The sequence below is a fragment of the Pezoporus wallicus genome, unplaced genomic scaffold (assembly GCF_028554395.1).
Source record: "Pezoporus wallicus isolate ANWC-B61680 ecotype Strahan unplaced genomic scaffold, APGP_CSIRO_Pwel_v1 contig_4046, whole genome shotgun sequence".
Classification (NCBI taxonomy): Eukaryota; Metazoa; Chordata; class Aves; order Psittaciformes; family Psittacidae; genus Pezoporus; species Pezoporus wallicus.
In genome coordinates, this window is record NW_026638285.1 from 44,212 (window position 1) to 72,189 (window position 27,978).

The 27,978-nt window shown below is 42.8% G+C and overlaps 2 protein-coding genes across 4 annotated transcripts in view; one reads left to right on the plus strand and one right to left on the minus strand.

Annotated features, from left to right (window-relative positions):
* The window catches only part of IFT140 (intraflagellar transport 140), a 77,567-nt gene that overhangs the window by 4,078 nt on the left and 45,511 nt on the right, over nucleotides 1–27,978 (minus strand). For all 3 annotated transcript variants that reach the window (XM_057410271.1, XM_057410269.1, XM_057410270.1), the window contains 5 exons: nucleotides 4,591–4,768; nucleotides 1,771–1,961; nucleotides 972–1,067; nucleotides 489–621; nucleotides 135–278 (listed from right to left, as the gene is read on the minus strand). In XM_057410271.1, coding sequence (XP_057266254.1) covers nucleotides 135–278; nucleotides 489–621; nucleotides 972–1,067; nucleotides 1,771–1,961; nucleotides 4,591–4,768 — 742 coding nt within the window. The remainder of the gene's footprint in view (nucleotides 1–134; nucleotides 279–488; nucleotides 622–971; nucleotides 1,068–1,770; nucleotides 1,962–4,590; nucleotides 4,769–27,978) is intronic.
* Nucleotides 13,688–27,978, plus strand: part of TMEM204 (transmembrane protein 204) — a 28,161-nt gene continuing 13,870 nt past the window's right edge. The window contains exons 1-2 of the mRNA XM_057410276.1: nucleotides 13,688–14,661; nucleotides 27,457–27,612. Coding sequence (XP_057266259.1) covers nucleotides 14,382–14,661; nucleotides 27,457–27,612 — 436 coding nt within the window. The 5' untranslated portion in view covers nucleotides 13,688–14,381. The remainder of the gene's footprint in view (nucleotides 14,662–27,456; nucleotides 27,613–27,978) is intronic.

Genomic DNA, 27,978 nt, shown 5'->3' on the forward strand with positions numbered 1-27,978 from the left:
TTTGTTGTGGGCTGTGTGTGAGCAAGCAGTCTCACAAGAGGAAATGGGAACAAACAACTAGTACTGCTTTAATTCTGCTGCCTAAGGGTAGAATCCTACTTTGCTTTGGGATAGAAATGTACGTCATTACACACCTTACACAAGCGGATAGCATTGTTGAATGCCTGGGCCCTGGTGTAGAAATGTACAGCCTGCTTGATTTCATCCTGGCTCTCATACTGGCGGGCCAGGTGATACGAGGCTGCCCAATTCCTCGTTTCATTTGCTATTTCAGCAGCCTGAAAAGGAAATTGTAATAGCATTAATTTGTGCTCATAGTCTCCCCAGGAATGAGCACTCTCCAGAAGCAGATGGGAGCAGGCCAGGTTGGACAGGGCAACCTGGTCTAGTGGAAGGTGTCCCTGCCCGTGGTGGGAGTTGGAACTGGATGAGCTTTAAGGTCCCTTCCAACCCAAACCAGTCTGGGATTCTGTGATTCTATGCCTCACCTTCTGAATGTTGCCCTGAAAGCAGTGGACACGGACTAGGGAAAAATAATCCTGAGCCAGTGCATAATATTTTAGCGCAGACTCCATCTCTGACTGGCTCTCCAGATACTGTGCCCACCATTTCCACAGGTTCCTAGAAAAGCAACAATATTAACTGCAGTAACAAGAATCACTGGAGACCGCTTTTGTCACTCCTGGAGATCTTGAACTCAAGACTAGCTACATTTTATAGCATGTAGACAAGGCTTTACCCCACCTCAAGAGTGACATTCACCATAAGGGAGGTCAACCTAGCTAGGTAAGGTTCTTTCTTGAGCAAGATGTGGCAAAATCCTGAAAAGCTGAGGAGGATCATATGGGTAAGGCAGGGGTTGAACTTGTGGCTGAAGGGATTCATACTCCTCCTTCCCTGCTGTCTTCACAAGTTGTATTTCAGACGTGAAAGGCCTGAACTTATGGAGAAGGAATAAGCATAGCACTGACTTGTCTTTCATCTTGTTGATGTAGCTCTCCAGGGCTTGTAAGTCTTCAGAAAGCATTCGTGGTATCTCAAACCTATGCGTGTCTGACTTCTCATAGCTGTAGCAGAGAAGAACATGTTAGATGTGAAATGATTACCTTAGCTCAATTCCTGTGTAAAAAATCCATTAATGTTGTTTGACAGCCATACAGTGACAAAACTGTATGTTCACTGTAAGACCAGCTGCAGTCTGCCAGCACCATCAAAAAAAAAAAAAAAAAAAAAAAAGTGGTGGTGGGGTTATTATTAATATTATCGTTATTGTTATTATTAGGCTTCATATGGCAAACTAGAAACCCAAGATTTCAAACACCAAATACATTAAAAATCACTTCCACTAACTTCTCTAGAGACTCATCAGTTCTGGGAGAGGATCAGGCACCAGAAGCACCCAGGTCCAACTAAATTCTGCCACAGCAGTTGTGTCTGGGATGCTCAGGAGAAGTAAACAAGTGGGTTTTGTCATGGAAAAGGAAGGAAAAGAGGGCAGTGGTTTTCCAGAGCCAAAGTACAGGACTGGATATTAGTGGGGTTCAACCACTGGCCCTGACAAGACACTTAACCTTTCTGGCACTAAGCTGTGTACCCTATCCTGGGAGGGTGCTGGGAAGTTTATTTAACAATGCTGTCACTCCATGAGACAGAAACCACCAGAAACAGGAAAAGACTTTAACTCATTATTACTGGTCATTATCAGCAATCCCCCTTTGCCTACCCCAAGCCCTCACAGGAGAACAAGGCTCCAACCCTTCAGGTGCTTACTGGGTGAGGGCCAGGCTCTGCTCGCCGGTTGCCTCCAGGTACTTGGCATAGCTGTAGTAAGTGGTGCGGAGGTGAACCCGATCATGAGCTTCTGCCGTTTCGATGGCTTTCTGCCACTGGTTTGAGGCCTGATAGAACTTGTTCAGGAGGTCATAGCGTTTGCAAGCCTTGTAGAGCCGCTCAGCATCCTCCTGGGAAGAGAGCACACAAACTCCTGCTAACCCTGGTTCCTTGGTGTCCCCTGCTGCAATCACTGCACTTCAGTGTAGTTCATCAGTACTGGTCATTGTAAAGTAATAATAATCCAGGCAGGGGGGATAACCAACTAAATATACATAGCCTTGGAATAGCACATCAGTGGGAAACAGGATGTTTATGTGAAAATAAAGAAAGCACTCAGATCCTGGCATTTACTGTATGGTATCAACTTGGGGGGGGGGGAACGGGACACGACACATGACAGGAGTGAGCCATCAGCAATTAACCACTGTCATCAGGAGCATAAACCACTGCAGAAAGGGGAGATCTGCTCACGTGGGTCTGCCTGCACTCCGTGGGACCTCTGAGCATGCCTCAGGGGCAGCAACATCTATCGTGGATAACTGAGATCCATTCATGGGAATAACCGCTATTCATTTAAGACAGAATTAGAACAGGAGAATTCTGCTGATGCTGATGCAAGGGCGAGCAAATTGGAACTATTGTTTTTATGCTTTGAGAGGTACTCCTGTGGAAGACACATTTTCCTGCTCCACCCAGTGGCTGTCCAGCTGAACACTATACTTAGTAAATTGGGATTATCTGTCCAAGACTGAAAAATAGTTTCCGTCTCTTATTGTTTTAAATTCAAAAAAACATAGAGAGTAGAGAAGGAAGATGCCTGCTCTATGAGTCTGCAGGAGATGCAGAAAAAGCAACAGAACTGCATCTGTTTTGATGCAGTTTCCCTCCACCTCTCCAAACAGACCTAATTATTCAAAAAGAATGTTGACACTTTTCAGCCCCACAGCTTTCTCTGCCAGGAAGTTTTTCCAAACATGTAGTTTGAATTTTCCTTTACTTCTTCACTTTAACTCAGAATAGTTACTCTCTACCAGTTATACTCTTAAAATTGTTGTAGGTTGCTAAACACTTTTTTAAGCCAAATTCTAATCTGCTATCTTAAAGATTTCCTTGTCTGTGAAATCTTTCCAAGAGCTTAATAACTTGCACTAATTTTTCTCTGAACTTCTTCCATAAACTTTTTTTTTCTGGTAAGGAGATACTTCAGGGTGAAAGTCAGTGTTCCAGCTGTAGCTGCAACAAGTACAAAGAAGTCATCAAATCAGAGCCCCAGGATGTGGTATCTCCTCAAATCAGTCCCACATGGATTTTCGCTATTATAGCACCTCACCATTTTTTATCTAATTGGTGAATTCCTATGAACTGTGGGGTATATCAATTCTCCTTTCCCAGTTTTTCCCTCTCACAGATCATATGCCTGGATCTTTTATGGTTCCCAAACTAGAAATCTCTGCTTTTCTTACAGATCATTGAGGAAGACATTAAATAAGAGCATGTATTCCACTCACTTTGCCTTTATCATTCATTATCTCAGCAGTGCTTTTCCCAGTTTTCATCTGGTCTTGAACCCATTTTAGATCTCATGTCTAATGGTGATCGGGGGAGTGGGTTCAGACTACGATAAAGACCCATGGGGAAAACAAGATCCATTTTGATAGGTATTTGCTGCCAAGTACAGGCCCTAGGGACTGACACCCCATGCACCAAACTACAGGGAGAACAACAGCATGATCATGCCCTCTGGCTCTGCTCGATCTGGGCAAGTTATTGCTCAGGCAATGGGAGAAGCCAGGATGCAACAGTCAAGCACGGCTCCCTGGGATGGCACCAGCAGCGGATGTGACTCACCAGAGCTCTCCATCCGTGCAGGAAACCTCCATTTTGCCTAAACTCCTGAAACGCCTTAAGGCAGCTCTCACTGTCTGGCAGAACAGAGCTTTAGCCTTTCACTCCAAAAGCATATCAAAATGGAACTTGCATTTTCCATACTGAACCTTGAAATAGGTTTGATGAAACATTTTAGTTGGAATACTTTGAAACACATCCTTTTTCAATCCGGTCAAAACTAGAATGATTAAGCTTGGTAGAATTATGTCCCAAGAAAAGTTTTTCTATTTAATGTTTCACACATAAACTATCCTTAAAAGATGTTTCTTTTGTTCAGCACTTTCCTTCATTCAGCAATTCTTCATATGGGAGTAAAGCTCCATATAAATTCTGTATCGCAGTTAAAAAAACAGATACAGAGAAGAAACAGATGGCTGCAGTGTTCAAGGCCAGGTTGGACAGGGCTTGGAGCAACCTGGTCTAGTGGAAGGTGTCCCTGCCCGTGGCAGGGGGTTGGAACTGGATGAGCTTTGAAGTCCTTCCCAACCCCAACCAGTCTGGGATTCTGTGATTAATTTGCTAGCCCCTTAGGCAGCAATGCCTCCTGGTATTCACATTTCCAGGCATCAGATTCTGCCATACTTGTTATCACCAACCCTCTAAGAAACATCAAAGGGTTTGGAGACTCTTGAGCTGCTGGAGCTCAGGGAAAGCCCCTGGCCAGTGTCAACAGAGAGATCACGCTGAAGGAGATGCCTATTTCCCTGGGATAAAAGCTCAACTTCAAGAAAATAATTGTCAGAACTATTCTTCATCACTCCTTGAAAACCTGGCAACAGGCTTTTTGCCCTTCCAAGGTTTTGCACCAGTTTCTCATTTTTGTCCCTAGTGAAGCAGGTGAATATTCCCTTGTATGGTTGGTGGGTTTACCAGCATGCCCAGATGAATGGCCAGCACAGCCACCCGGGCCTCCTGCTCTGGTTCTTGCTCAGCCTCCCTCAGTGCCTTGGCTCCTCTTGCGTGACCCATGTTTCCAAGGCAAATTTTGGCAACATTGAGACTCTGAGTCTTGACGCACATGCGAGCCATGTTCTCCCAGACAGCCTCACTGTGAGAAAGGGGAAAAAAAGGAGAGCTCTTATGGTGTCACTTTCAAGGCCGGAGTACTATGCAGGTAAGATGCAAGGGAAGAGGAGAGCATGAAAAGATAAACCAGTAGTACATCAGACAATTTCTGGATGTAACAAAAAGACTCCAGTTGCTGTGCAAAGAAAGACTGAAGAGGTGCAGAGGCGCAGAAAGAGGCATCAGATATAAAGGTTAGTTCTGGAGCTGAATGCCAGAGTCCTGAGGAAATACTGTGGGTTTGTTTTACATCAGTATCTAAACAAAAGCAGTTACATTTGCACATATATAAACATTTATCATGCATCACTGTGGTTCTTGCTGTATAGACAGTTATTCCCACATTGATGTTCAGAATTCAAAAGAAAAACTATGGGAAAAGTCTTAAATACATAAACTTTACACTGGAAACATCCTGCTACTGTCCTGCATAGGTCAAACATGGAACAGCTCTTAGGAGCCTTAGGGTTGCACTCCCATGCAGGAACGTCAGGTCTCTGCAGGCAGCATCGCTCAACAGGACCGCGGTACAGTTGACCATTACATGGGGTGACAAGCAAAGATTTTTATAGATTCTATTTACATCTGAGACTCTTCAGAATAAAGTGCAGCATGTTTGACTAATAGAAGCAGTAAGTGTTAAAAACATGTTTTTTTCAGTGTGTGAACCTCAGCAGAGGTATGGTCCATACAGTTCTTGACACCAGCACAGCACAAAATAATTATCTAAATGATAAAAGCAGGAAAAAAAAATTAAAAAAAAAAGAACTGAATAACACTTCAGGTCCTGCATCTACATGCAAATCACCTTCCTGTTTTACTATTACTAAAATGTTTTACGCTTCCCAGTTGCTGTGGGAAAGCCCTGTATAAACAGGGGAAAAGTGACTTAACTGGGAAGCAGTAAAGCAAATGAGACACAACATGCTGTCAGACACATACATGAAGAAAGGCAGAGAAAAAATGCATTTCCTAATTTACAATTATCATAGAATCACAGACTGCAGCTACAACTGGTATAAAGTTTTCAGGTAGTAATCAACCTAAATATGTGGCACAAAGAGTACAGAGAAAATGACATACGATCAGAAGTGATAGATAAGGGGCAAATTTCAGATAGTTCAGAAGTTCTGCTTGTTTAGAAAAGGAAGAACACGTCTGAATATTTTACTGAATTCCTTCCATCTGAATGTCCACGCTGCATGTGCTTCAAACGCAGCCTCCTCCCATGCTCTGCTCTGACACGTCCATGTCCCCCAGTCAAGGAAACCAAAAGGATCGTTGAAAGAGAGCACAGAGCTGGAAGGGTCTTACCAAAACATCAGTGCTAGATCAAGCTGAGTGCAAGTCCATGCACTGCCACTCAACACAGAAATGCTGACTTAGCAGCAGATGTGACCTTCCTAATTTCTGAAAAGTTGGAACTGGTTTCTCTTTCATTCCAGCCATCGCCTGTATCTGGAACTGGAAAATGTAGGAAAAATACCTTTAAAGAACATTTAGGTCATGTTAGACATGGTCACCTGGCTTTGATCAACAAGGACAGGGAGTTGTGTCATTAGCAGATATCCAATCTTGGGTGTGTGGGCATGGCTGTGCTTCACTATATGGGAAAGAAGCATGCTTTCCTGTCTGCATGCCAGAAGCTGCCAAAAGCCATGTCATTCTGGTAAAGGAATGCACTCAGGTGCTGCACTGTCAAACTGACCAATAGCGAGTTTCTGAAAGGAAACAAATCCTTTATTTTTCAGAGCTTTGACAGCTCACAATTCCCTCAGTGCAAGATGAGAGTGGGCTTGAGCAGATGAGTGGATGAGAAATCTTATTTAGACTGGAGGGAGTGGAAACTTCTGAAAGGAAACAGACCAAACAGGGTATTTTAAAGTACATAGTTAAAAGACAAGCATACAGAGACACACAGCAGGACTTATGATCAATCAATCTACTAGACTGAAAAAGACCATCAACATCATCAAGTCCAACCATTCCCCAGCACTGCCAAGGCCACCACTAACCCATGGCACTAAGGACTTAGTCTACATGGTTTGTGAATACTTCCAGGGATGGTGACTTCACCACTGCCCTGAGCAGCCTGTTCCAATGCCTGAACACCCTCTGGGGAAGTCTAAACCTCCCACGGTGCAGCTTGAAGCCATTTCCTCTTTTACTATGATTTGATCCTTGGGAGAAGAGACCAGCCACCTCTTGGCTCCATCCTCCTTTCAGGTAGTTGTAGAGAGATGTTACTCACCCCCTATCAGCTGCATTACTCTTTCTTGAACAGCAATGGCTCCTTGCCAACTTCAGATCCTGGTGGGAGCTGCTGCCCCAGGTTTCCTTTGGGAGCTCTTGCCCCATGCACACCATGAGCCACCCCGGCATCAAGCCAGCTGCGTGCCGTGGGCCATCCAGATGACTTCCTCAGGAGCTGGAGCTCTGACATCCCACCTCTCCCTCCTCTACTTCAAGCCGCTTGATAAACTAAGTTGAGGGGCTCTGGCAGCATAGTACCACTTTAGTGCAAAAAATATAGAGGAAGAAACATCTCCAATTAATATGCCCTGTGCTTAGTAATCTTTTTGCAAGCTCTGCCTTCCAACAGAGGGGGAGTACACTCCAGAGCTCACCACTGTGGTCACACCAGACCACAGACAGACTGGGGAAGTATTTAGGGTACAGCAGTGCATGCACAGACTTAGCACAAAGCCTGAAGCAAGAGACAGGCCAAGAGCAGTTCAGCAGCACAAGTACCTGTGACACATAAAAACATTGCTTCCATCAACCCTGCCTCTGCCCTCCAGGAGTGCTTAAAGGAATGTTTCATCTAACAAACCCGGCCCTGCTCTGAAGAGGAGGTCCCATTCTCCCACTGGAGCTAAGGATTGTTTTGTTAGGAGCTGCACAGCTAAACCTTCTCCCTTGGTCCATGTGGAGTTGCAGCAGAGGCTGGTTATCTCCAGCAGACATGTCCCTCACAAGAAGGTACATGCATGTGATATTTTAATTTTATTCCTCCAGCAAAATATTAGAAACCTGTTTCCACTTTGAGAGACCATTCATTTTAGCACCATGCTGCACATGCTGCTGCTAAGGTATGCAAATATTTCTGACCCAGCAACATACTGTTTGCTTGCAAAGACCATCTTCATGTGCATCTATTATATACTTATATTTGTTTGCATTTATTATTTTAATATATTATTATAAGGGGAATAATTTTAACCTGGCAGAGGGGAGACTGAGATGAGCTCTTAGGCAGAAGTTCTTCCCTGTGAGGGTGCTGAGGCACTGGCACAGGGTGCCCAGAGAAGCTGTGGCTGCCCCATCCCTGGTAGTGTTCAAGGCCAGGTTGGATGGAGCTTGGAGCAACCTGATCTAGTGAAAGGTGTCCCTGTCTGTGGCAGGGGGTTGGAACTGGATGAGCTTTAAGGTGCCTTCCAACAAAAACCAGTCTGGGATTCTGTGATTATATCTTATTTAAAAACCAGAATGGTACCAGAGTAACACAACTGTGTGAAATCAAAAGATTCAAAGTACTAAACTACCAGTCAGAACCCAGAAGGTCTCACTGTCTAACAGAGGCCCTAACCCCAGAGCTGTTACCACACAGACCACTGCACCACACCTTGGCTGGTCAGCAGCACGGGCCATGTCTCAACAAAACCCTGGGAGGTAACACCACAGATGTGCACTCCCAGACCTGAGCCACAGCCAGGACACTTGGACTGATGCACCCAGCTCCTGGAGGAAGACCTGAGGACCTTCAGCCAGAACCTCAGTTTTACCTTCACCCTGAAAAGACACCTCCAGCCTCTCCACACCACGGCTCAGCAGAGCAAACAGACACTTTCTATATCACCTATATAAAATATTATATATTATGAAAAATAATATATAACAATATATGTACTATAAATACATATATTATATACATATATCTCTTTTGAGCTTGCAAACTCCTCAGGTCAAGGTATCCATGAGGTTCGCTGCTAGGAGCAGGCAAGCCCAGAGGGGAGGGGTGGGTTTAGAGAAGAGAATCATCTGGGAAGCATCAGCAACACACTTCCACATTTCCCTGTGTTTCAAGCAGACCAGCCTTGGCCTTGGCCTTGGGATGGCACAACTTCTCTGGCAGGCAGACATCTCCAGCACCAGATCTCTGTTCATCAGCTTTGCTGCCCATTGGAATGGGAGCAAATTAATGCAGGTCTGGGTTAGGAAGAAGAACCAGGAGGTGAAGGACAGTCAAACCCACGGTTTATCTATTCACAGTTGTTAGTATAGGGAGAACAACAACTCTGTCCCCACATTCCTACAAGGCAGCAACTCTTCTTTCCAGGCCCAGCATCACTGTCACATATAAAATGCCAAGTAATGTTTTACCCAGCCACCAGCTCATGCTCTGGGAATTTCCTGTTCTTCCCCTCCTCTTATTTTACTCCCCCCTGGAAAGCCACTCGCATCTGTACTTCACCAGCTGAAGCTAGAAACTTAATGAAGACCAGATGCAGCAACAGTATGAGCAGAGCCACAGGAATGGGCTCTGGGAGCACCCTCCCCATGCAGTACCTCCACGAAGCCTGAACTCCCCAGGATTCAGGCCACAGCAGCAAACTTTGATGCCTCTTAAGACTGGACACAAGTTTTACCATGTATTTGATATAAAAGTTTTTCCTCCTTTGTATCTGATCTTTTGTATCTGTTATTCTATGAAACTGTTTATAGCATCCAACTGTGTGATTTTATAAACCCTCCTGTTACTATGTATTTTTCATTGCACCTTTTGCCTGAAATCTTAAAGAAAAAATCTGGTAAAGGGAGTATTATTTAGAAGTGCTGGAGATTTGTTTGTCAGAGAAATCTCACTACAAAATTTCTTTCCATTTAATGGGGGGGGGGGGGGTGTGTGTGTGTGTGTGTATATTTAGAAAAGGAACATATGTTCCATCTCTTGCCTCCAAATATCTTGATCAGGAGAAAACAAAGACTCTTCCCAATCTGTACCCCACTTCACTGAACTGGATCCTGAGCATTCTGCTTTAAAAGACTACAGCTTAATGCAAAGGGAAACACTAACACAATGTTTTTAACACTAACATCAGATATAACTGTTATAACACTGTATTATATAGAACAACCTGTTATTGCATCCTTATAACATTATATTATAGATAATATATTCTAATATGTGATCACATCCCTAATGCGTACATCTTCCTGGAGTGGGAGGGTATCCCTCTGTGCCTCAGCCGCAGCCTGGGCTGGCAAAAATGGAAATAAATCCAGCAAGCTGGGGAGCTGCAGACCCAGTCCAGTGGTGGGGACAAGGACTCCACTTCCCCATCACAAAATAAACCACATAAATTCAGCTCAGCAGCACAGGCAGCTGGAACCACAGTGGTCACGATGTGTTTGCCATGAGACTTACCCCGGTGCAACCAGGATCTGGACACTGCTGCAGGGCACTGGGTACCAGCCTACGTGCTGCTGAGGGTGGGGTTTCATCATAGAATGATGGAATGGTTTGGGCTGGAAGGGACCTTAAAGCTCATCCAGTTCCAACACCCTGCCATGGGCCCGGACACCTTCCACTAGACCAGGTTGCTCCAAGCCCCATCCAACCTGGCCTTGAACACTGCCAGGGATGGGGCAGCCACAGCTTCTCTGGGCACCCTGTGCCAGTGCCTCAGCACCCTCACAGGGAAGAACTTCTGCCTAAGAGCTCATCTCAGTCTCCCCTCTGTCAGGTTAAAGCCATTCCCCCTTGCCCTGTCCCTACAGGCCCTTGTCCAAAGCCCTTCTCCAGGTTTCTTGTAGCCCCTTTAGGCACTGGGACCTGCTCTAAGGTCTCCCCATAAGGAGCCTTCTCTTCTGCAGGCTGAACAAGCCCAGCTCTCTCAGCCTGGCTCCAGAGCAGAGCTGCTCCAGCCCTTGCAGCATCTTTGTGCCCTCCCCTGGACTTGCTCCCACAGTTCCACATCCTTCTTGTGCTGGGAGCAAAGCAAAAGGCTGGGCCAAAGCAGGTGCTGCTTCCTATGGAAAATTAACCATATTCAGTAGTATTTTTCAAATGTCAATAATTTGCCTGGACACCAGTAACTTAAAGTTGCACCTTCCGATCCCTGAAAAAACATGTGAGAATAATGTCATCAGGCTTAAATGTACAACAGTGGGGCATTCTGAACAAGTAATTCATTTGTGATCAACTTTACACACAAGTGATGCTGTGGCCCATGGCTACAGATGGCTTGGACATGCTCGAATGAGAAAAACTGTGTGACACTGAAGGTCAGAAGGGATGAGAAGGTGATCATTCAGAAGTACTATGTAGAATTTTCAACACATCTATAAAAAGGACACTGATCTTCAAACCATTGCAGACTGCAGTGCTGCTGTCCTTTCTGCTCTGCAATCAGCATTCCCAGAAACATTTCCATCATCACAAAAAGTCCCAAATCATTTGTGCTGTGGTAGTACCCATCAACAGACAGACTGCATGCACTTAAAATCCTCCAGCCTTCAGCAGTGACCACCTCACTGCAGCTAGAGGGATGAAGCATCTCATCCAAGGCCAGCGCTGTCCCCAGTCCCATCACCAGCTCCTATGTTTTTATAAGATGGCAAATAGATCCACTTGTCTCATCCCCATCCCAGCTGCAACCCACTCTGTACCCACCCATCCATCTGCATCCACACCAAGAGGCAATCTGGGACAAACATCCACTGTTTTCCTCTGGGAAAACTGCCTGAAATACAAGCTCATTGACTTGCATGGATTTGCATATATAACATGAAGAATTTCTCGAGTATCATGAATCTCAAACCACAAACTAATGCCATGATGTTCATATCACCTGGTCCCTTTGATGCTCAAAGGCAAGTACAACCTAGGAAGAATACGATTTATTTTTAATTTTGAAGGAATTAAAAAAAGAGGTTGAATATTCTCATACCAAATAATTGGTGTCAAAAGAGGAAGAGATTTGACTAAGTTTTAAATTATTAGACTGATTCGTTCAACTTTTGTAAAATAAATTTTACATGTAACATGCAAAGAAAGTTTGTGCCTTCTGAAAATACATGCTCATACTTCCACAAATCATAAAAGCCAAAGACAGAAGCGGGCAGAAGCAGGTAGGGTGATGGGTAGATGGGATTTTTCCCCAAAGGTAAAACTCTCCTGGCATTATCTGTATATGAGCATCTGCCTTGCTGGGGAATAAAACAAGTAATCAATGGCTTATAAAACATGGAAATATGGTCACTGTTGTTAGGAAGTTTCTTTGAAGAATGGCAGACACCAACCACTGTGTTATGTAGATTGAAACTTCTAAACTCAGAGATGTACAGAAACATCACCAAACACAGGAAAAGAAACCAAAGTTTCTGTACTGCTGTCAGAGGATGAAGATGCTCAAAGTACCTACATCTTAATCCATTTAAGGATTAAAATGAACCAAGCACACAGAGGAGGGCTGAATTCATAGCCAGATTTGTACATTCAATTCCAATAGCTGAAAACTAATTATAGAGGCAAATGAACTTCATTGGAATATTGTCCACTACTCTCAGCAACAAGTCTTGGAAAATGAAATGTTGCCTGTCAAAAAAATTCCCAACTAGTTTGTCTAGGTATAAAGGGTCAGTACAGATCTGTCAATTAGGGCAAAGTAACTTAGCTGGTAAGACAGAGCTGCTATAAAATCAAATCAGTTTCTAATCTATTTTATTAATTACACTGATGTGAACTCTCGTGCCAGCATCTCCGGTGTGGCTGGTGCAGCTGCTGCTGGTGATGCCAGCACTGAATCATGGCTTCTGCTCCCTCTCCAGGCTATGGACAAAAATGTCACACCTTCACCTCACCATATACTATTTAATACACTCCGTACAGTAGGACTTTGACAGGCCCAGACCAAAGAGCAGAATCCCAGGCAGGGGCAGGGGATGCTAGTAGCTGCAGCAGGGTATTACCCACTGTGATCTCTGCCCTCTCCCTCAGCCCTGAGCAGGGCACATCAAACTGCCACGTGGAGAGCCAGCCTCCGCAAGACCCCTCCGGAAACATCTGTGTTCAGGGACAGTGTGAAATAATGGCCTCAACAACTCCTTCTTAATTTGCTTATCAGAGCTGCTTTCTTTGCAGCTTTTGCAGCATCAGTGCCACAGACCTGGTATGGGTGTCGATTTTGTACTGGATTGTATTAAGCAACTTGCAGTGGCTTTCCCATGCTCTGAGCACCAAAGGGGGGTGACCAGCCTCCCAGGGGCTCTGCAGGGCCACCAGTGCTTACAGCAAAGTGGGATGTGCGACTCAGGGCTATACCAGTGAGAGCCAACTTCATCCACATCATGAACACTTGCAACTGACTTTTCAGACACCCTCAAATCTGTTTGTTTATCAGGTGGAGACTCTCGAGATTTCATATTTTCTATTTATCTGTCATGCTTCCTTCTAGTCTCGCAGAGAGGATGTGGGACATCAGTGGGCACACACACACTGCATTCACCATGCTGTTAAGCAGTCAACCCCCCTATTTTTTTGCTTTCAGTAAAAAGTATTTCAGAATCCGTCTCCTCAATCTGTTCCTGCAGACCCGATGCTCCGAAGGCTGATACTGTTTTGGGTTTTTTTTCCCCTTCCTTAGAGGACCTCTGGGCTGCTCCCCATCTCCGCTAGGATGCGCAGCCCTGGCTGGGCGAGTAGGAGGAGTGGAACGGGGAGGAGGGTCTCTCCGAGGGGAGGAGGGACAACTTTAGAAGTCACCATAGTCTTTTCCTTTCAGGAAACACATCCTGTTAATTTTCGACTGCCGTGGCACTGGCTGTGTTTGTTGCAGTGGACTACGCCCTGAGGCTCACCAAAAACAGCCACAAAAACAACCATTTCCTCTCCGCGGAGGGGTGGGGGGGTGGTGGCTCTTTCCCCACAGCACTGGCTGTTCTTCGGCCCCTGCACTCGCAGCTTGGGTCTTCAGCGAGGGACACGGCAGAGCAAAGCCCTGGAGATTCTCCAAACTCTCAGTGCTCTGTGAGATGACAGCACTCCCCTCCAGTTTGGCTTGTCTTTGAGAGAATGACATTTGTCACAGTTTGCGGGATATTCTGAAGCTTGCACCCAAAACCAAGGCTTTTGGAGCAGTGCTGGTTGAGTCAGAGGACCAGGTGCTTGGCACACTGCTGGCCAGCATCCCAGCCTCAGCCCTGGCAGCAGCTTCAACCTCCTGCTTCGAGACTGGATTCTGTCAGGATTTGCTGCATCTCACAAGGAATGGACCTCCCTATTGTTCAGTTTATCACGCGACTGGCATTACTTATCAAAGTGCAAGAAGGTGGATAAGCCAAAGCTGGGAAGCACCTAAAAAAGCTCTCTTTGTTCTTATTTTATGGAATTCTCCAATCTACCTCTCAAAATTCTCATTTCCTTGATCAGAAACATCTCTGGAGATTACTTTGAGAATGAACGGTGATGTCCTCTAGCCCTTCATGACATCCTTGCAAAACTGCCTGTTTCAAGTCCAATTTCAATGTGCTGCAGCTGACTGAGACCTCGTGTCTTCTGCAAATAGGGACTGGCAGCAAGCTGACAGTCAGATATGACTGTCCAGAAGCTGGTAGCCACAGCTGTGTTGGTAGCCCTGGTCTCACTTGTTCTCAACAATGCCGCTGCCTTTACTTCCAACTGGGTGTACCAGACCCTGGAGGATGGGCGTAAGCGCAGCGTGGGGCTCTGGAGGATGTGCTGGCTGGCAGAGAAGAGCAGAGGAGGTGCAAGCACGAATGCCAGGCATGGGCAAGGGGAGGAGCGCGAGTGTGAAGCCCTGGGCTGGGGTTCGGAGTCAGCTGGGTTCCAGGAATCCCGCAGCACTGTCAAACGTAAGTCCCATCTCTTGTCTGCTCTGCTTTTGCTATGCTGTAACTGACACAGTGTACCTGGTCCCCAGGAGATTTATAACCTAATCCCAAAATTGTTGATGACCGTCTGATTCTAAACATCACTTAACATTCATCCTCAAATAAATTAATTTGGGAAAAAAATGACATTCAGCAGTGATGAACTAAACTCCTCCTCCTCCCACTCCACAAAAGCAATAATTTATACTGTGTTGTTTTACACAGTACATACAACTATATAAATGCAAGTCCAAAGTTCTGAGAAATCTGCTGCCTGCTTTTGCCTCCTGGATCCCTGCTACCAGCATGTCCCTTGCTCAATACGTTTAACCCCAGCCCCAGTTGCTCTGAATACCATAAAATTAAAAAAACAAAGTAAGCATTCAGATGCCTCATGAAGATATTTTGCCTTCTGCTTACATTTGTGGGAAGTGCCAGAAGCGGAAAAGACAGAAATACTTTTGGTAAAAACATGTAAAACTGAGACAGGCCTTAATGTATGCAACTACATACAGCAATTGGTATCCTGGTTGGGGAACATGAATGCCATGAAGCATGGTGCGTTCCTAATTTTGCAAATTCACAGACCTGTGGGATCTGACAGATGCCTGTGGCATAACCTGAGCTAGTTACAAGTTTTGGATGAGATGAAACCTGTAACCTGTTGAGAAATATAAAGCTGAATAATAAAAATGTTCACTTCTCACAGTCCTCGTGTTAACACCCCTGCTGTCACTCAGCTCTAGAGCAGAGCTGTGCCTGGAGTAGCTGTGGCCACTCAGAGCAGGCCATAAGCGAGTGGTAACAGTCAGGGAAATGTGTCCCACACATCACTGCTCTGCCTTCAGAGAACCATGCAATGGTTTGGGTTGGAAGGTACCTTAAAAGATCATTCAGTTCCAACCCACATCCTTCAAGGAACTGAATTTAACAGAACAAATGCCTGTGAAGCTTATGCGTTGACAGACACTAAGATCTTTCCAGAGGTTTTAAGGGTGCTCATAAGCAGCTCTGCTACCTTGGTGCCATTAGTAATAACAGAAGTTATTTCAGAGATTTTTTTTTTCATGGTTTGAGATGTGGAGAAAGAGAAAAATGCTCTGCTCCTCCTCACAGTCTCTGAAGATGAAAACTCAGAAGTATGAGGGGGACTTCTTTAAAAATCTGTTTTAATGTGGACCCATTCCACACAATATTTTCCAACACAATTGTGCAGTAATGTTTCCTTCACATTTGCTAATATTAAACCTGCATAAAGCACAAACAGAAAACTTCCAAACTGTTGTAAAGCCCTAAACCTAACTTGCAATTCTTTTTTAACCAAAAGAACTTTCATAATGACAAACAAAAAGGATTAGACTGTTGAAAAGCTCCTTGATATGTATCACCAATTTCTTCACTAGAATCACTGTCCCAATTAATATTTATAAGCCATTTCTAACTTGAAAAACATGCACACCACTCATGAATGTTAAAAGTACACATTCTGTAATCAACAGCTCAAAAGAGCTGCATATTGGAATTTGACACCTGTGGCACTTTAAACCCACCAACTTGTATTTCAAGTCAGAACATGGGTGGTGAGAAAAAAGATGGGTGCAGATATGCCAGTTTCATAGCAGAGTTGTTTGGGCAGCAATTTTTTACATTAAATAAAAGCAAAATTTCAGAGTAATAATCACAGCATGGTCAAGTCCCCAGAAGAATCCTCTAACAAACACTCTTAAAATTTCTAATTTAAAGGAGGATTTTGAAGCCCAGTGACACAATTTGTATAGGAATAACGCATCCATTAACTATTTAATCTGGAAGTAAATAGTAAGCAAAAGGCCAATTCTGCATTTAGAACAAAATCTCCACAGCTGTGCCATGACAAACTAAGCAGGAAACAAATCTGTTGACAGACATGTTTTCAAGGATTGTACATACAGTCAATACGGACCTGATTCTGCATCCGCAGTTTTGTCATTCCTCTAATGAGAAATCATACCTTATTTTAGAAATATATACATGGCAATCCTCATCTGTCAGTTACAGATAAATCACAAACATGTATGTGTATGTTTATACATACATATAAAAACTTTCTGAACAAAGAAGTTCCTTCGTCAATGGTAAGAGTTAAAATGCAGTATTTTGGATTCCATTTGTCAAACAATAAACAGAAAACATGTTCTTCCAACAGCAATGCAATAGAAGCCACAATCTTACTCATATTAAAAAAAAAAAGATTATGTATACACACACATACATAGGGGGGGCAAGTTATTTATATCACAGTTAAAAGGAAAAAAGTAAAACCTTTGAGAATTTGCTTTTACTGATGGCTTAGTACAAGTAGTATGGAAGTAATAGCCAACTAAATGCACTACTACAAGCAGGCTCACTCACTGGCAGAGAGAAGTGCATTCTTAAAACTTCTATTTTTCACTGATTCTTACTGCCTGCTCTTTCTCCCACTGAAATCATAGCCAATGCTCCTTCTCAGAGGACACAACACAGCTGGGGTGGGTTTTCCCCCCATCATCATGTACACAGCTCACGCAAAATGACTGCAAGAAAAATTGTGGAAGTAGCTCATTGTGTCAGGATTGCATGTGCTTAAAGTGAAAATTACCTACAGCAAATTGAAACTAATCATAATTGAAGTTTAGCACATTTTTTTTGTGTATGACAGATCACAGCAAATGATCTGTCAAAAGATTGCACAGGGAATGAACTACAAAAGTCACTGTGATGGAGCATGTTGGCCAAAAGCCTGTCTGACAAGGCAAAGTCATATTCTGTATGAAACACCTCTCTGATCCAGTTCCCTGGTAACAGGACATCTGTGTGAATTATTTCACCATAATACAAATCACTGGATCTAGAGGAAATGAAAGTGTTTCACATTCATATTCTATGATGTAAACACTGCATCAGGGATATTTAAGTGTCAGTAAAAGACTACTGGTATAAATGCCAAGTGATACAAAAGACCGGGGGAGTTTACAGATGCTGCAGCAGAGGCACCATGAGAAATAAAAGATGAGAAATGCAGAAAAAAGAAATCCAAGGATAGAAGTAAATGATTTTAAAAAAATTATATGGAAACAAAGTGTCTCATTGTCAACCATTTCAGCAAAGAACAATGCAAGAAACATGGATGACTCTGGTAGTAGGGGAAAGTACCTCAACTCTGGTTTTCAATCTTCTTTATCCACTTCTTTCTCTCCTTACCCTCCACCCTTCTTGTAACCATCTGTGATGCCAAAAGCTTCTGTGAGACAGTTCAAATGACTAACAGTAAGAATAAAAAACAGGTGGAATGTCTGGGGTGTGGTGATGAAATGGTTTTTTTGTGTGGTTATTTTTTGTTGGATTAAGTGCTGGTACCAGGAGTCCAACAAGTCCTGCTTCTAGCCCAAGCTGAGTGATGTTAATGTGTGATAGCTCCTCAAAGTGGCAACAAACTACCAGATCTGAAATATTTACTTTTGCTGAGAAGCAGAGCCCAGTTATGAAAATACCAATCAAAGTTTTTCTGACATGGACAAACCCAAATGACAAACTCAAAAGGCTTCATCAAGAACTCAGATGGTACATCCCCTCTTCAAACACTTCAAGGAAACCTAGCCAGGTCACCTAACTCTCTTGTCACCTGAGTGAGGGCAGAGAAACTTGCAAAGATGCCGTTTCAGACTGTTGAAAAACTTCAGAAGATATGCACTTGTCTGCATCCCTTAACCCTTAAAAAAATACCATAGGTAGTAGAAGCATGCACTTAGTAACATCTTGGGTGAGACAATGTGTCTTGAGTCCTCAATACTCAGCTTTGGGCCCATTTAATGCATCAGCAAACACATTATACTGAGCAACACAGCATCATGCAAGGACACACAAGCTACCTCGAACACTGAGGACATGAAGCTACACCACCAGTGATGCCCTCTCAAGTGTAAACCAAACCTACTCAAAGCCACTGTTATTAGAATCATAGAATCCCTGACTGGTTTGGGCTGGAGGGACCTTAAAGCTCACCCAGTTCCAACCCCCTACATGGGCAGGGACACCTTCCACTAGACCAGGTTGCTCCAAGCCCCATCCAACCAGGCCTTGAACACTGCCAGGGATGGGGCAGCCACAGCTTCTCTGGACACCTTGTGCCAGTGCCTCAGCACCCTCACAGGGAAGAACTACCTAAGAGCTCATCTCAATCTCCTCTCTCTCAGCTTAAAGCCATTCCCCCTTGTCCTGTCCCTACAGGCCCTTGTCAAATGTCCCTCTACTGTTTCCTATGTCCTAGCCCAGTACCAGGCCAGTAATAACGGTGTTGCACTGTGTGAGCACACCAGATTACTTGGAATCAGCCTAGATATTTTTAACCAGACTGCACGGTACTTGAATTCCACTTGACCTCCACACCTTGAATTCCTACTGTGCTGCAAGGCTGGGTGGGTGGACAGATGGAGCTGATTTATTCATTACACAAGGTCACAGTATGTCCCTTTTTTGTCTAAAGAACATCATGAACAGTGTGGAAGTGCAGGAATAGGGAGGGGTTTGAAAAAATATAAAAGCCTTGCTCAGTTCTTCAGGGCTCCATAAGACATAACGGAAGTCCCAATAGTGGGAAGCTTTTATCAGCTACAGATGCCTGGAGCAAGATAGCTCTGGTCAATTGTAGTTCTTACAAGGGAGTGTAACCGGTGCCAGGGAGAGGCACAGTGTCATGAGCATCTACGTGACTGCCACAAGGACCAAACATAAACACCTGTCCAGCCTAAATGTATGATTTATGCAAACACCATGAAACACGGCGGCAAAGGCAGGATGTTGCAGGATGCTGCGCAGTGTGGGAGCGAAGAGCTTGCCTTGGCTTGCAGAAGCAACACTTCACTGGAGTGTCCATGCTCACTGTATGTCCACAAATACCCAATGTCCACACATATCTGTGAAATTTGGCTGGGTGGGAGCCAGGCTGAGCCAAGCAGCTGAGCATGTTGCAGGCTTGTGTTACTATTTCAATATATGCATATCAATAAAGGAAGTCCACTGCATTTTGAGAAGACAGGAATGACCAATAGATTAAAGTACGCCCAAAACCTTATCATATATATGGTTGCCTGGTAAACTGCTCAGGCTCTTGCACAGAGATGGAGGCAGTGACAACTGGAGCTTGTGATTTCCCCTCCCAACACATGCATTATGATCCACACCTAAATAACTGAAATGACTAAATTAATGGTAAATGCCAGTGAAGGCATATTGTAAGATGTCTGGCTCTTCAAATTAACATGAAAGCTCATTTTAATGTGTATTTTACTATGCTGTGTATATGAAAAAGTTCAAAACTTTTTCAGGATAAGAAAATTAACCTAATATGTGTTTCAATACAGTAGCTTCACATACAGAAATATTATCAGAGCAATCAATGTTTGGTTTCTCTCACTATCAGGACTTTGAATTCAATTTAAGGATTAAGAGTAAAAATGGAGCTTTTGACCATTTCAGCTTAAATACATTTATTACAGCCACCAATAGAGAATACCCTACTGATGCTTATAAACTATATAAGCTAGATCTGTTAGAGCTCTGATCTGCTAGATCAGAGCCCTATCTGTTGATAAATGTATAGAAGCATTCTCAATGCTGAGTTTGCTTAACATTCCCTTAATCATTAGTACTTGTTTATCTTGAAAATAGTTGATGTGGCTATGTCTTCATTGCAAAGTAACTAAAACCAGCCAACCAAACCCCAATCAAGCACAATCTTCTTTCCTCAAACAAGATCTGTGTGCCTTTCAAACTCAATATTCACATTTGAAGTTTCACACTCAGATGAGTTCAATCAAGTTCCGAAATATCTAAAGGGATGATTTCACCAGTCTGTCACCCCAGAACATTCTTTTAATTGTACTGAAATGGAATGGTTTCTCTCCCCCTTTCTTTAATATTAAGTGAAAAAGCAGAAATTGCATACTTCAGCAAGAGATGAAGCTAAGCAAAATAAGTGACTGTTATAATTTTTAAGATATCCATCCAGCAACAGAACACACTGAGGACTCCTTGGAGCTGAAAGTTATATGGATGCTTATGAAGATTTTAAAATACAAAGGGAGAGACTTTCCTTTTCAGTATCAAGTCCTGTCCTTACAATAAGATATGGAAAAAACATCATCATGTGCAAAAACTACAAACCGATGAAGAAAAATTAGTTCAGATGTCTTTCACTTTTAAGAAATTAGTGTCTATACAGACCAACAAAATATATCTGTATCAAAAAGGCAGTGCTATATTAAACCTTCTTAGTCTCAGTTAGATAGTCATGCAAAGGTGCACTTAGATACTGCCAGCATTTGGTTTAGTTTGTTTCACAAATACCTTTAAAGTGTTTCAATATATTTCCTAATTCATATTCCAAAAACCAGCTCAACATTAATACCACAAACTTAAATCAACAGAAGAAATCTCCAAAGGCTTCATAAATAGAGTACAAGTTTGGGAGGCACAGCATGATGCTGACTGTCAATAAATAATTACAAAGACATTCAAGACACAGCCCCAGCTGATTTCCATGTCACCTGCTGACACCTTTTCTGCACGTCTGATCTGTGCTGAAAATACTGATATCCAAAACAAGAGGAACACACACTTGGTTGCCAAAAGTTGGAATAAAGTGGATGTTTTTAGAACTATAAAAAAGGGCTTATTCTAAAATTATTTATTAATGTGGAATTCAGTTTTCTCCAGGTTGGAACTCAACTTCATTACAAGCAAGACCACGAGTAAGAGTGAGAATGAAATTAAACAGACAACTAGCCTAAACAGCACCAGTTCAGCATTTTTGCAAAGCACTATTTCAGGTGTTGGGTGATAACACCCAGTTAGGTAAAAGTGTACTGTTCTGGCTTTTCCCAATGCTTGCATGCTTGGTTTTGCATTTCTGAAGTCCCTATAATGTGGATTTTAACAAATACTCCAAAAAAGCTGAAAAAGTAGAACTCTGCCACACAAAACCATGTGCTAAAGCCTGGGCAGGCTTCAACCCTCTCAGTTAATGACACGCATGACTATTACTTATTTTCCAAATTACTTAGTAACGTGTGCATGAATGATGAGTGGAGCTCACAGGAGCTGTGCAGTGACTGCTCAGAGCTTGCATAGAATGAGCTCTTTGCTCTCTGCTCTTGAATGGCTGGATGAACACATGCAGACTGTAGTCAATATTGTGTCAACCACACTGCTCCAGGACAATGGAGGCATGATGTGATGATCACGCCTAGCAGGGCTCGGCTTTCCAAGAATTTAGTTGCCAGCTATGGTTCTGTCAGGGCAGAGTATGCTAACACCAAACTACTAAACTACTTACTGGAGTGAAAATTAAGAGAATAGCAGGAGACACACCCCTTAATCTCAGTGTAACACCACAGCAAAATGTCAAGTTCCAGAGGAAAAACGTGTACTGTTTCAATCTCTTGATTGTATTACAGAAAAATCTAATTATTGACCTAGTTGGATTAACTTTTTACAGCATAACATGATCTCAGCCTGCAGACATCCAGCCCAAGAGATGAAATCTAGCAAAGTTACCAGCAACTGAAAACCAATTCTTACAAAAATAAGTGAAGCAACTTCAGCATAAGAAGTATTACCAGTTCTATCCATAATGATTTAGAAATTGTTATTTCAGAAATGCAACAGTTCATCCTCCTCTCCAGGATAAAGCCATGTATGAACACTAAGCATTTATGAAGACAGTCAGGCATATCTCAGGCTGCATACTCAATAATTCACTGAATAAGTAATCAATAAATAAAGCCAAGAACCATAAAAAGGAGAGAGCACCGACAGAATACTTGGGGTTTTCATTCCTTCCATTGCAAACATAGCAGCCATTGAATTCCTCCTATGATGTCTGCCTTTTTTATATGGACATTGAAAAAAGGTTAACAACTGAGTAATGTTTAAAGAGCAAGCTAATGATGAAAAGCTATTACACACCAAACATGGTTGGAATAATTTTTAAACCAATACCTAAAAGTGTAACTTTTGCTTAAAAGAATAGTAAAGTTGAACACAGCTAAAGTGGTTAACACCAAAAGAATCAATAGAAAACAAGGAAGCAAAATTCCTTGGGAGATTTAGAGTATGGATAAACTGACTGATGTAATCAAATTAGCAGCAGCCTAAAATGGTTCTCTCCTTCAGCTCAGCAGAACCAATTCCTGCCCATCGAATCCCAAAGTTTTAAACAGCACTTTTCATGCCCTACAGTGGGGATACAGTAACAGCATGCTCACAGGCAGCTCCTGCAGCTTAGAGGACAGGCAGGAATTGTGAAGCTACACAGTTCAGAGTTGGTGCTATTTCTATCTAGGGATAAACATGCCATCACTAAACTCCTTCCCAGGGCTGGAAACTTAGTTACAGAAGCTGGACTTAAGTGTGCATTACAATTTTTGTTCACCAAAACTGATATTTCTCACAGGGAGTTTTAGACAAATATCACAGTATCTTGGACCATGTAGTTTCCTTCATACACACTCTGTACTTTCATCGGTAAAAAGCATGAATCCCCACCTATGATTGTTTTTTCCCTCTATGCAAACAGAAAAGAGGAAGAAAACATCACATTTTAAGCCATTAGCATAATTTGATTCTTCAGTGAGATCATCCTTCCTCATTAACCCAAAACACTGCAAATTACTCTCCAGTATGATCAACCTACTTCTGCAAAACACAAATAGTCCACAGGCTATCATGGAAATTAACAAAACAAAATTACTGCTTGCAAATAACAAAATCAAATTAACATTTCTAATCCAGGTGGATACATATGGTCTAGGATGTAAGCAAAACAACAAGGTATTTGAATTGGTCTCATCCCTGGAGTTTGGGTTTTGACCCTTGACTGATCACTGTTTTAAACAAAGCAGAATTCATTAGTCAGTATCCAAAGCTCTACATGAGAACCAGATGGATATCCTGTCCATGAACTCACTACTTCTCAGAATAAACTGGCATCAAGATGGGCTTCCAGAAGGAAGAAATTAGTGACTGGTATTGTTCATATTGATGAACAACAGCCACTTAGAGGAAAGTTTTGGAGACATTCCGTGCAACCTTCTTTCTGGTTAAAAGAAGCAGCTATGCAAAATAGTAATTGCATTTTCACATCTCTCTGGACAGTGTAGTGTATCAGGCAAATACACACCTGTAAACCTGCAGTTCTTCCAAACAGTAGTAAAGATAATCAGTGTTACACATCCAATGCCACTGCACTGTCCAATTGCAAGAGGACAGTGATGATAGAACCATTATTTAAAGACTAAATTATTACAAATTTTGTTGGAATTCAACTGAGTCACAGTTATAAATTTACTGGTGTAAGCATTCTAGATATAGTATCTATGGCAAGGCCAAAAGAATTTACAATACCGTTAAGTGTTTAAAAGAAATCATAAATAACAGTGAAGGGAAACATTTGGTGCTTGTTCGTATGGGCTAAGCTTCAGACATTTAGAGAGTATAAAATAACAGAAGCTGTTGGTTTTTTTTTTAAGCTCATGCATATTATATCCAGACAAAGCAATGGAATTCCTTATGGCTGTAAACCAACCTTTTTTCTAGTTTGACACTACAGATGGCTCTGTTGACAAATCAAAGTATTTTAATACTAATGGCAGCAAGCCTGCTCTTTACTTAGGACATTTCTCCTTTGAAAGGTGTTACTAACTCTTCAACAAGCATTGATTTCAAGGTATTGGAGAAGTCTGTTTAAGTGGAAAAACAGAACACTCCAAATGCTCCAAGTTTTACTGATACTTACAAAGCTCAGCCATCTGAATACAATTCTGTTATCAACCAACATGCTCTGTGACCTGTAAGCATTCAACATGGCAAAAGATCTAAATGCTCCCAATGCTAGACAAGACAGTTTTGAAAGTTAAACACAAAATCTTTGAGCAAACTATTTTCTTGAGTGAAATAAATTTCCTCTCTGGTGAGAGATGAACTCACTAGGAAAACCAAAAAATACTTGGTATGTTATCTTCTTAACATTTCATTCAATGTGAAAAAGTTTAATGGACTATGGTTCTCAACTAACTTTCAGATACAATACCATATTTTATGAAATTTTAATTAAACCATGAGTTGTTACTTAGAACACTGGAAGCTAAAGATGAACGAGGGGAAAATAAAGGGTAAACTCATTTTTACAACTCAAAAAAGCAGACCAGACTCAATGATGACCACAATGCTTGTTGATATCAAGTTTTGTATTCTGCACTTCCTAGCTGTCTCCTTGGAAGATCAGGAATCAAATTGTGTACACCTACTAAACTTATAACCAGTTAAATTACTTTTGAAAATCTGGGGAATATTCACATATGACAAACGTAAACACTGAGCTGCTTCCATTTCAGAATAGCAACAACATGTTAGCAAGAAACGTTGAACTGGCACAATGATATTTAGAAATCCCACCTTTTGCTAGAGAGGAAGGAAAAGGATGAAAACAGGACATACATCAGGTTAACAGGAAAAGTAGGAAAAAAGCCTGACTAAAAGTACTCAACTTTGCAATGAATGTATTCCATTCAGTAGCCAGCTGGGAAGACACATTTAATCAGGTTTCTGCTCAAGATTCCAGATATCTATGTCTGTAATTATTTCTGCATGTTTTTTATATTTAATATCGAACCACAGAATCATACAGTCACAGAATATCTCAAGTTGGAAGGGAGCCATAAGGATTACAGAATCCAACTTGTCCAACTCCCTGATCCTTGCAAAACTACCTAAAACTAAACCATATGACTAAGACCATCATCCAGACACTCCTTGAAGTCTTGACAGTCTTAGTTCTGGGACCACTACCCTGGAAGCCTGTTCCAGTGACCAACCAGCCTCTCAGTGAAGAACATTTTCCTAACTTCCAACTTGAACTTCCCCTGATGGAGCTTCATTCCATTTCTTTGTGTCCTATCACTGGTCATTGGAGAGAGATCAGTGCCTCCCCTCTGCTGCCTGCCCTGATGAAGGCAGTGATGTAGGAAGGCAGTTGACTGTGATGAGGTCCCCCTTCAGCGATGAGGTCTTCCCTCAGTCTTCTCTTCTGTAAGTGACCTCAGCTGCTCCTCAAGACTCTGCTCGAGTCTTGCCCTTGAGACCTTTCACCATCTTGGTCGCTCTCCCCTGGGCACCCTCTTAGTCTGATATCTTTCTTATATTGAGGTGTCAGAACTGCACCCAAGACTCGAGGTGGGGCCACACAGTGTGTTGCAGAGTGGGACAGTCACCTCTCTTGACTGTGCTGTGCTGTGCTTGATGCACCCCAAGACATGCTTGGCCCTTACGGCTGCCAAGGCATGCTGTTGACTCATATTCAACTTGCCATCAGCCCAACCCCCCAGATCTCTTTCTGTCAAGCAGCTCTCCAGCCTCTCATCCTACAATTTGTACCCATAGCCAGGATTACCCCATTCCAGGCAGAGAATCAGGCACTCGCTCTTCTTGAATTTCATACTGTTTGTGACTGCCCAGCTCTCCAGCCTACCCAGATCATTGTGTAAGGCCTCTCTACCCTCAAAGGAGTCCACAACTCCTCCTACTTTAGTATTGTCAGCAAACTTATTTCATGTACCTTTGATTCCTGCATACAGACCATTTATAAAATCATTAAAGAGCACTGGCCCCAAAACTGAGCCCTGGGGAACCCCACGAGTGGCTGGGCACCAGCCTGATGTCACCCTATTGACTATAACTCTGAGCCCAACCTGTCAGCCAATTCCTCACCCATTGTATGATGAACTGGTCTAGGCATGTGCTGGAAAGTTTATCCAGAAGGATACTGTGAGAGACAGCATCAAAAAGCTTTGCTGAAATCCAAACCCATCACATCTATTGGCTTCCCTTGGTCAACTCAATGGCAGACCTTGTCACAAATGGGAATTAAGCTGGTTAAGCAGGAACCTGTGCTGATTGTGAACAATGACTGTGTTGTCTCTCAACTGCTTTTTGGTAACTTCCGGAATAACCTCCTCTATAATTTTACCAGGCACTGAAGTGAGACTGACAGGCCTGTAATTACTAGGACCTTCCTTCTTACCCTTCTTAAAAACTGGGACAACATTTGCCAGCTTCAAGTCACATGGAACCTCTCCAGACTCCCAAGACCAATGTAAAATGATAGAGGTCCCATCAGCCAGTTCTTTCAGTACCTTGAGATAAATCCCATTGAACCCCACATGTAGCTGGAGCAGCAAGTCTTGAACAAGTTTGGGTTGGCTGGGAGTTTATCATCCTACAGTCATGGTCCTCCAACACAGGGCTCCAGGGGTCCCAGGGCTCATCATCGATGTTAAAAGACAGAGGTGAAGAAGGCGTTAAATGTCTCTGCTTTGTCTACATCCCTATTTGTGATGCCAAACACACACCATTCCTGCCCCAGAAAACTGTGCCACTAATTACAGGTAGAATAAGGCAAAAGCCAAGCACCTCCAGGGCCATCCATGGAAATTTGCTGCTTGTTTCATACAAGATTGTTTTGCACTGAAGCAATACTTATGGGATGCTGTGTAACTACAGGGAAGATTCAATACACATCTTAAAGAAAATCTTTTCTTAAGCAGACCACAGGGAATGCGCTACAGCAGGAGGCTGCTGGATTATGAATAGTGTCAGAATCATTTTCTGTGGACTGACACATTTTACTTAGCCAGTCAGTCAGGATTTCCTTATTCCCCATTTTGTATCATTTTAACGTTATGCCTACTTCTTATGTTTCCCTAGTGCAATTTGATATGATGCGTGCTTGCAACCTCATCGCCACTGTTGCTCTGACTGCTGGCCAGCTCGTCTTTGTCCTGGCCCTAATGGAGCTGCCTATCATTTCCCAGGATACCCAGTGGTGGGAGGAGGCTATAGCTGCCGTGTTTCAACTTGCCAGTAAGTCCACTTCTTTTTACTGATAGAAAAATACTTTGTCTTTACTAAATCCAGGTCAAAAAGAGTTTCTTATTTTATAAATCTTTCAAGTGACAAAGAATAGGCAAAGCGACCTAAACCTAAAAGTAAGCTCATTGTCTCTTAAAAGCTTTCCCCAACAGATTCTGCAGTACATAAATAGAAGCTTTTATCTTGGATATATCAAGTCTTCAGCCAACCAAGAAAAACAAGCCTTTATTTTTTCCTATGAAACCAGGAAGGCAAACATGAAAGAAATTCACAGGATGCAAAGTAATCCCCCAGTTTAGCAGGACAAAATATACCAAAGGCTTGGCATATCTGAAAACAGAGCAGAACGGCTGAGGA